Genomic DNA, 9,825 nt, shown 5'->3' on the forward strand with positions numbered 1-9,825 from the left:
CTTGGCTTTTAAAGTATCACAGCTTCGAGGGATGCAGCCCTATGGGCTGAGGACACAGCAATGATAATGCTTGCTTCTGACACTGGAACTAAGCCAAGTCGATGGAACACTGCTACGTGTTTGGCCATTTCTGCCTAATGACACTACAAATTTTTCTGACTTCATTTTCTGCCATTGGTAGATATGCTTCATACTCTAAGCTAATGACTTTCTTCCCTTTGAAGTTATTCCCTGTAGTTCCTACAAATAGGGATATTGCACCACAGAGTGGAGAAATCACCAGCTGTGAGACTTCATCTACTGAAAGTTTCTCAGATGTGAATTTTATTATATCTTTAGATTCTCTTCAACTTCATTTATACCTTTTCCAGGTGGCTCAAAAGCACTATCCTCCACTAATAGGGGGATAATGACAATTTCGCCTCCTGATTGAAGCAGGAGGAGCTGATCTCCAAGCTCGACATATTCTTGACGAACAGCAGATATCACCTGATTTCTGACGTCAGCCAATCCAGGATGGCGCGTTTCTGTCTCATTCCACCGCTGCAATGCTTTTGTTTCTTGTGGCACAGAAATGGTGTCTGAGCAAATTCCTGTTATTTCAGGAATTTTTTTGCAAAATACAACACTTCCACCTGTGACTCTGAGCAAATCATTCTCTACGAAATAATCAGAGGTCTGAAAATAATGAAGGGTTCGCAAATGCACAGACGGAGCACATTTCATCAAAGAATTCTTGGTTAAGTGCATTTCTTTTTAAATTGAAAACTTGTCTTCTTAGAAACGAACAGTCTGAGAAGCAAGGGCAAAGATCGCGGGTGCCTTTAGAAACCAGCTCGTCTTCCAGGCCGTCACCTGGCACCGCGGCACCATCCCGCCAGGGAACCCTAGCCCGGTATCCCGGCGCGGAAGCCGAGGTGCCAGGTCGATGCAGCGCGCAGGCTGCTTCATTTGAAAGAGAGGTCTACACTGGCTGACCCACTTTACTAGCTCTCAGCCTTTCCTCAACCCACCTGCTGAGCTCCTGCTTTCCCTGCTGCAGCCTCCTCACCATCCAGCAGAGCAATGGAGGAACAGCCCCTGCCAAGGTCACGGATGTCTCTGGACGGCAAAATCCAGGGGACACATCTCGGTGCTCCTTTCCTCATCCACTCTGTAACTTCCGCACTGCGGTCCATCCCCTGGCTATCTCACATTTTCTGTGACAGCCCTTCTGGGTCTCCTCTTCCTCAGGGGTCCTCAGGTGTAGGTGCCCGTCAGGGTCTCATCACCGCTTCTCCTCCCCTCCTCTTCTCCATCCTCACAGCACACTCTCTCCTTGAGCAATCTTTTCAGACCCATGGCTTCCACCACCGTCTCTAGGCTGAGAACACTTAGGAGGAAGCAACATGTTGAAGAATGCAAAATAAGCATGTATGAACTGAGGCTACCACGTGAAGGAAGACAGTTGAGGGAGAAAGGAAAAACACCAGGTCCTTCCCCTATGACTGTGGGCAAATGAGCACACCACCCCAAGTCTTGGATTTCTCATTCACAGAATTGGGATAAGAATAGTACCTACTTCATAGGGTTGTTACAAGGCTTAAGTGGGATAATTCTAGAACAAGCACCCAGTGCCTGTACTTGTCAACATTATGGCTCTGTTATTTGCAGGGGTAGAGAAGCAATGGGGAGAAGTGAGGTTAAACTGAGAAATAGTAGCTTGGGCCCAGGTTTTGAAACATAGGAGGGCAGTGGACCGATGGGGTATATTTGCCAAGGGCATTCCTACCCCAACAACGCAGATGCCATAGGGCTGAGAGCCCAGGAGCCGGCAGCTCCTTCTGCTCTCCTTCTGGCCACCTGGCTGACCTTGTAAGCACCTGACGTGGGTTCAGCAGGTGGCCGGCCACGATGCCCTACGTGCATGTCCCAGGCGTTTCTGAGACAGTCTGCCCTGAAGTTGGGGGAGGCGCTGGTGGGTCAGAATGATAAACAGTTTAGAGCCAGGGAAGTAAAAGGTCACCTTTTGGGCCGTGTCCTGGGGGAATGGACACTGTTATCAGGGGAACGAGTACTGGTCCTTAAGAAGTACCTTGAACCTTCCCTTAGCACTTGTCCAGTTGCCAGGTCCTGAACTTAAACACGAATGCTATTTGTCCAAGATACAGGATCCAAATGAGGACCCGTGGGCTAATTCAGTGGTGGCTGCAGCCAGCTTATACAGGCTCATGAGAACCAGTCGTTAGACTTTCAGGAATTTTGTCAGCCAGTCATTAAACATAGCCGCTATTAAAAATTAAGTTATGTAAACTTACAATTAAATAAAAATATTAAAAGACTCAAAACTCATCACTTCCTTTTTACTGTAGTATTTCTTCTCTTGAGGATATTTACAGTTATTGTATCTATCTGGTAGAAATACTATAAAATGGAAATACTATGCAATTCTGTGTTCAGTGATATTATGTTGGTAGTTAGACATTGGCCATGGTGGAAGTATCTACACCACAGAAATGCTATAAATCAACACACACACACACACACACACACACACACACACACACACCATGGTTGTTAAAAACATTTACCAGCACCTCCCTGCATAAACTGATGTCTGAATTTTTTAAAATTTTTTGGCCATGTGGCTTGTGGGATCCCAGTTCCCAGACCAGGGACTGAACCCAGGCCATGGCAGTGAAAGCTTGGAATCCTAACCACTAGGCCACCAGGGAACTCCCATTGAAATTTTGTCCTTAGCCACTTCTTTTTTTGGCTGCATTTGGTCTTCTCCCTAGTTGCGGAGAGTGGGGGCTACTCTCTGTTGTGGTGCGCGGGCTTCTCATTGCAGTGGCTTCTCTTGTTGCGGAGCACTGGCTCTAGGCACGCGGGCTCAGTAGTCCTGGCATGCGGGCCCTAGAGCTCGTGGGCTTCAGTAGTTGCAGCGTGTGGGCTTCAGTAGTTGCAGCGTGTGGGCTTCAGTAGTTGCGGCACGTGGGCTCAGTAGTTGTGGTGCACGGGCTCAGCTGCTCCGCGGCCTGTGGGATCCTTGGGAACCAGGGATCAAACCCATGTCCCCTGCATTGGCAGGCAGATTCTCAACCACTGCGCCACCAGGGAAGTCCCTAGCCACTTCTTATGAGTTTTGGCAGTCTCCATCTGCTCCACATAAACAGGGCCCGAGTCCCACTCTAGCCTTTTGAGTTTCCCCACTCTAGTCTTGGAGTGAGCTCCCAAATCTCACTGGTCTATACCCCACCAAGGGTGTGAATAACGGTGGCCATTACTGATCACTTAATACTTGTCTCATCCTCCCTCAGCTCACCCTCACAACATCACCATGAGGCTGGTATTAAACTTTTACTCTACCAATTACAGATGATAAAGTGAGCCACAGAGAAAGTAAGCAATTCTCTCCCAAGGCAACCAGGAAAAACAAGGCGGAATCCTCTCATAACCACTACAAATAAAGAATAATCTGATAATCTGATAAAGAAATGTGATTAAGTGGTTCATTTGCCACTTTTTCATGGCACCAACCCTGACTTTAGTTTTCAACTACCAAAGGGCATCCATTTTGATGTCATTTTATTTTTCTTAGTCGCATCCAATAAAACTGTGGGCTCACAGGATGTGGCCTATCCCAGGTCTTTAGGAGACTTTAATGAATAAATAAGACTGTTCTAGAGTTAATTGATCCACTGTTTCAGTTGATGTAGTGCTTCTAAATCAATTATTAATTAGGAATTGAGATTCAACTATGAAACCAACTCAGTTCAAAACCTGGGCACCTCCCATGAAAGCTAAAGCCCAGAGTCTTTAAATAACTTGTTTAAAGTTACACAGCTTGTAAGAGATGAAGACAAGATATTAACCAGGCCTGTCTGATTCCAGAGCCTCTGCTCCAGGGAGAGGCATATGATGAGTATGTTAAAAAGCAAAATTCAACTGAATAAATTTGAAGATTTGTCTTTATTCAATGATTCATGACTTGGGCAGCCTCCCATTTGGCAAACAAAGGAGCTCTGAGGAGCTGTACAAAGGGAAGACTTTTACAGGCAGAAGGAGGCGGGTCAAGGAAGTTATTCTAGCTAAGAGTGGATTGTTTCAGGCAAGGCCACCTTCCTTTTGGGGAAGACTGGGGCTGAAACCATGCACCTCAGGCTGGGACTTGAACCCACGTGGCCGGGACTTGAACCCGTCCAAAACCCTGATTGAGACTTGAACCCAAACGGCTGGGACTCAAACGCAGCCAAAACCCACAGTCTTCCAACTGAGATCACACACCTGGTTTCAGGACTTAATGAAGCTCAGGTTCCTGATGTCTCATCACAGAGAGAATTCAGTGAGAGACAAAGTGATAGGTAAGAAGTGGATTTATTTAGAGAGAAACACACTCCACAGACAGTGTGGGCCAGCCATCTCAGAAGGTGAGAAAGGCACCAGGGTATGGGGTTGTCAGTTTTTATTGGAGTGGGTAATTTCATAAGCTAATGAGTGGGAGGAGTATACCAGCTATTTTAGGAAAGGACCAGGATTTCCAGGAATTGGGCCACTGCCCACTTTTTGATCCTTATGGTCGGTCTCGGAACTGTCATGGCACCTGTAGGTGTGTCATTTAGCTTGCTGATGTGAGCTTGCTGATACTGAGGCTCAAGTTCTAGTGGAGGGACTTCCCTGGTGGTACAGTGGTTAAGAGTCCACCTGCCAAAGCAGGGGACATGGGTTTGAGCCCTGGTATGGGAAGATCCCACATGCTGCAGAGCAACTAAGCCTGTGCGCCACAGCTACTGAGGCTGCGCTCTAGAGCCCGTGAGCCACAACCACTGAGCCCATGTGCCACAACTACTGAAGCCCGCATACCTAGAGCCTGCGCTCCGCAATAAGAGAAGCCACCACAGTGAGAAGCCTGTGCACCACAACAAAGAGTAGCCCCTGCCCACCTCAACTAGAGAAAGCCCTCGTGCATCAACGAAGACCCAACACAGCCAAAAATTAATTAATTAATTAATTAAAAAAAAAAAGGTCTAGTGGAAAAAGTCAACTTATCCGCCATCTTGGATCCATTTGGTTCTAATCAGTTTATATCATGTCCTCAGGCTATGTCATTCTTTCAAACCTTTTGCCCTGCCTCCTTCCCTCCTGTTTCAGGTCCTTCAGGCAGATTACCTCACTAGTGCTGACCAGGTAACTCCACATTGGCTGACTAAAGGTCACATTCCTGGGAGAGGCTGAAACTGCCAATATTAATTTGTTTATTTATTTAAAGTACAGTGGATTTACAATGTTGTGTAATAGGTTAGGTATTAAGTCTTGATTTGCTGATGTGGGGTTTAGCACAAGTGAATCTGAAACAGAAGGGGACAGGGCACCTTTAAAAGAATGACATAGGGCTTCCCTGGTGGCGCAGTGGTTGAGAGTCCGCCTGCCGATGCAGGGGACACGGGTTCGTGCCCCGATCCCGGAAGATCCCACATGCCGCGGAGCGGCTGGGCCCGCGAGCCATGGCCGCGGAGCCTGTGTGTCCGGAGCCTGTGCTCCGCAACGGGAGAGGCCACAGCAGTGAGAGGCCCGCGTACAGCAAAAAAAAAAAAAAGAATGACATAGCCATAAGACATGACGAAAACTGGTTAGAACTAACTAGATCCAAGACGGTAGAAGATCTGACTTCCGGTAGACCTTGAGCCTCGTTATACGCTCATTGTAATACATTAGCTAAATAACACACCCACCAGCACCATGACAGGTCAGAGCTGACCATAAAAGGCCAAAAAGTGGGCAGTGGCCCAATTCCTGAAAATCCCCGCCCTTTCCCCCAGCCCCCCGAAATAGTTGGAATAATCCTCCCACTCATTAGCCTATGAAATTACCCACGCCATATTTTGGGGCCTTTCACCTTCTGAGATGGCCCACACTCTGTCTGTGGAGTGTTTCTCCCTAAATAAATCCACTTCTTATGTATCACTTTGTCTCTCACTGAATTCTTTCTGCCATAAGACATCAAGAAACTGAGCTTCATTAAGTTCTGAGACCAGGTGTGTGATCTCAATTAAAAGACGGTGGGGGGGTGGGGGGGCTTCCCTGGTGACACAGTGGTTGAGAGTTCGCCTGCTGATGCGGGGGACGCGGGTTCGTGCCCCGGTCCAGGAGGATCCCACGTGCCGCGGAGCGGCTGGGCCCGTGAGCCATGGCCGCTGAGCCTGCGCGTCCGGAGTCTGTGCTCCGCAACGGGAAAGGCCACAACAGTGAGAGGCCCGCGTACCGCAAAAAAAAAAAAAAAAAAAAAAAGACGGTGGGTTTAAGTCCTAGTCTGAGTTGCACGGTTTCAAATCCATTTGGGGCATGTTGTCTCCTTTTTTTTTTCCTTCATTTATTTTGGCTGCGCTGGGTCTTAGTTGCAGCACGCGGGCTTCTTAGTTGCAGCATGGGAACTCTTAGTTGCTGCATGGGAACTCTTAGTTGCAGCATGCATGCGGGATCTAGTTCCCCGACCAGAGATCGAACCCCGGCCCCCTGCATTGGGAGCTCGGAGTCTTACCCACTGGACCATCAGGGAAGTTCCTGCTGTCTCTTTTTAGACAACTATTAGGCAGCTATTTAAAAAAGTCTTCTTTTTTTTTTTTTGCGGTATGCGGGCCTCTCACTGCTGTGGCCTCTCCCGTTGCGGAGCACAGGCTCCGGATGCGCAGGCCCAGCGGCCATGGCTCACGGGCCCAGCCGCTCCGCGGCACATGGGATCCTCCCAGACCGGGGCACGAACCCGTATCCCCTGCATCGGCAGGCGGACTCTCAACCACTGCGCCACCAGGGAGGCCCTAAAAAAGTCTTGTAGAAGAACATTTAATGGTAGAGAAAAATGCCTGTTACGTATTAAATTTAAAATGGTTAAAAAGTAACTGAATTTTATCAATTCTTGGATACATACTGTTTTCCACATTTTAACATATCTGAAATAGGGTGCATCAAAAATCAATTGCAGGACTTCCCTGGTGGTGCAGTGGTTGGGAATCCACCTGCCAATGCAGGGGACACGGGTTTGATCCCTGGTCTGGGAAGATCCACATGCCATGGAGCAACTAAGCCTGTGTGCCACAACTACTGAGCCCGCACGCCACAACTACTGAAGCCATGAGCCCTAGAGCCTGTGCTCTGCAACAAGAGAAGCCACCACAATGAGAAGCCTGCACACCGCAACAAAGAGTAGCCCCCTCTCGCCACAACTAGAGAAAGCCCGCACGCAGCAATGAAGACCCAACACAGCCAAAAGTAAAAAAAAAATTTTTTTAATCAATTTCAGGAGAATTATAGGTATCAAAGTGAAAGGTAGGGACTTCCCTGGTGACATAGTGGTTAAAACTCTGCGCTCCCAACGCAGGGGGCCTGGTTCAATCCCTGGTCAGGGAACTAGATCCCACATGCATGCCACAACTATGAGTTCAAATGCCACAACTAAGGAGCCCATCTGCTGCAACTAAGACCCAGCATAACCAAATAAGTAAATAAATAAATAAATCTTTTTTAAAAAGTGAAAGATAAAACAATAAAACTTCCAAAAGATACTATAGGGTTAAGAAAAGATTTATCAAACAGGAAATAAGACATAAACATAAAAGGTCAATAAGTTGGACTAAATTAAAATTAAGAATTTCTGTGCATCAAAATACATTTTAAATGAATGAGAAGGCAAGCCACTGAATGGGAAAAAAAAACTTTTGCGATACATATATCCAAAAAGGGGACTCATATCAGAATGTATATTGAACTCCTACAAATCACAAACTGGCAGACAATCCAATGGAAAAAATAAGCAAAAAACTTGAAGCAGGCACTTCAGAAAAGAGAATATTAAAATGGGCAATAAGTATACAAAAAGGAGCTCAATTTCTTTAGTCTCCAGGGAAATGCTATTTATCAGTTTAATGCACTGACCAATTGCGCCCCAGAGACCACGGGAAAGGCAATTTAAAACCACCATGAGAACCACTATACACCCACAAGAATGACTAAAACTGAAAAGAATGACAATGCCAACTGTTAGCAAAGATGTAGAGAAACTGAAGCTCTCATACATTCCTGGAAGAATACACTCAGAAAATTGTTTGCCAGTGTCTGTTAAAGCCGAATGCTTAAGTATGTAGCCTATGACCCAGTAATTCACTCCTAAGTATCATCCAACAGAATTTCATACATATGTGCAGCAAAAGACAAGTGTCAGAACCTTCAGAGAAGCATCGTTAATAATAACCCCAAACTGGAAACAACCCAAATGGCCGTCAATAGTAGAATGGATACATAAATTGTGGCATATTCATAACATAGAGTTTTATAAGACAGAAGAATTAATAAATTACAGCTACATGCAAAAACATAGATTTTTTAAATTAAAAAATATATGTTTATTTTTCATTAACTAATTTACTTATTTGGCTGCATTGGGTCTTAGTTGCAGCACGCGGGATCTTTTTTGCAGCACACGGGCTTCTCTCTAGTTGTGGTGCATGGGCTCCAGAGTGCGTGGGCTCAGGAGTTGTGGCACTCGGGCTCTCTAGTTGTGGCGTGCGGGCTCTAGAGTGCGCGGGTTTAGTTACCCCGCAGCATGTGAGATCTTAGTTCCCTGACCAGTGATCGAACCCGTGTCCCCTGCATTGGAAGGAGGATTCTTAACCACTGGACCACCAGGGAAGTCCCTGGATTATTTTTATTTTTATTTTTGAAAACTTTATTTTATTTTTTAAAAAAATATATATTTATTTTATTTATTTTTGGCTGCATTGGGTCTTCGTTGCTGCACATGGCCTTCCTCTAGTTGCAGTGAGTGGGGGCTACTCTCCATTGTGGTGCACGGGCTTCTCATTGCTGGGAAGCACGGGCTCTAGGCACGCAGGCTTCAGTAACTGTGGCTCACAGGCTCAGTAGTTGTGGCTCACGGGCTCTAGAGTGTAGGCTCAGTATTTGTGGTGCACGGGCTTAGCTGCTCTGCGGCATGTGGGATCTTCCTGGACCAGGGCTCGAACCCATGTCCCCTGCATTGGCAGGCGGATTCTTAGCCACTGCACCACCAGGGAAGTCCCTGGGTGAATTTTAGAAATGCAATGTTGAGAAGAAGTAAGACACGACAGAGTACATACTATATGATTCCATTTACAGGAAAACAAAAATAGGCAAAACCAGTCTATTTTAGTAGAAGTTAAGATAGCAAAGGGAAGTTGGGAAACATAGTGCCTAGGAGGTGGTTTAAGGAGGTTCTGGGGGTCCTGGTGATGTTACATTTCCTGATCTGGGTAGTGATTTCGTCAACACTCATAAGTCGTACAGTAGGGACTTCCCTGGTGGCGCAGTGGTTAAGAATCCGCCCGCCAATGCAGGGGACAGGGGTTCAAGCCCTGGTCCAGGAAGATCCCACATGCCGCAGGGCAACTAAACCTGTGCGCCACGACTACTGAGCCTGCGCTCTAGAGCCCGCGAGCCACAGCTACTGAAGCCCGCCTGCCTAGAGCCCGTGCTCTGCAACAAGAGACACCACTGCAGTGAGAAGCCCACGCACTGCCAACGAAGAGCAGCCCCCGCTCGCCACAGTTAAGAGAAAGCCCGCACGCAGCAACGAAGACCCAACACAGCCAAAAATAAATAAATAATAAATAAATTTATATAAAAATAAGTTGTACACTAATAACTTATGTACTTTCCGTATTACACGTATGTATATATTATACTTCAGTAAAAAGCTTACAAAATGAGGATAAAATTGAACAATTCGAGATAGAGAAAGTTAATTACTCACAGATCTTTGTTGAAAGACCTATTCAATGATGCCCTTCACTTATCACGAAATTGAATTCAGCACAT

At 46.5% G+C, this 9,825-nt stretch overlaps 1 protein-coding gene across 1 annotated transcript; it reads right to left on the reverse strand.

Annotated features, from left to right (window-relative positions):
* Positions 1 to 316: 316 nt before the first annotated feature.
* LOC309802683 (molybdopterin synthase sulfur carrier subunit-like) lies at positions 317 to 873 on the reverse strand (the record flags this gene model as incomplete). The annotated part of the gene is given in 4 exon segments (XM_082618439.1): positions 317 to 408; positions 411 to 606; positions 609 to 635; positions 856 to 873. Coding segments are annotated over 4 exon segments (264 nt in total). The 3' UTR covers positions 317 to 385.
* Positions 874 to 9,825: the final 8,952 nt, after the last annotated feature.

The sequence above is a fragment of the Mesoplodon mirus genome (genome assembly GCF_964341445.2).
Source record: "Mesoplodon mirus genome assembly, chromosome: 4".
NCBI classification, from domain to species: Eukaryota; Metazoa; Chordata; class Mammalia; order Artiodactyla; family Ziphiidae; genus Mesoplodon; species Mesoplodon mirus.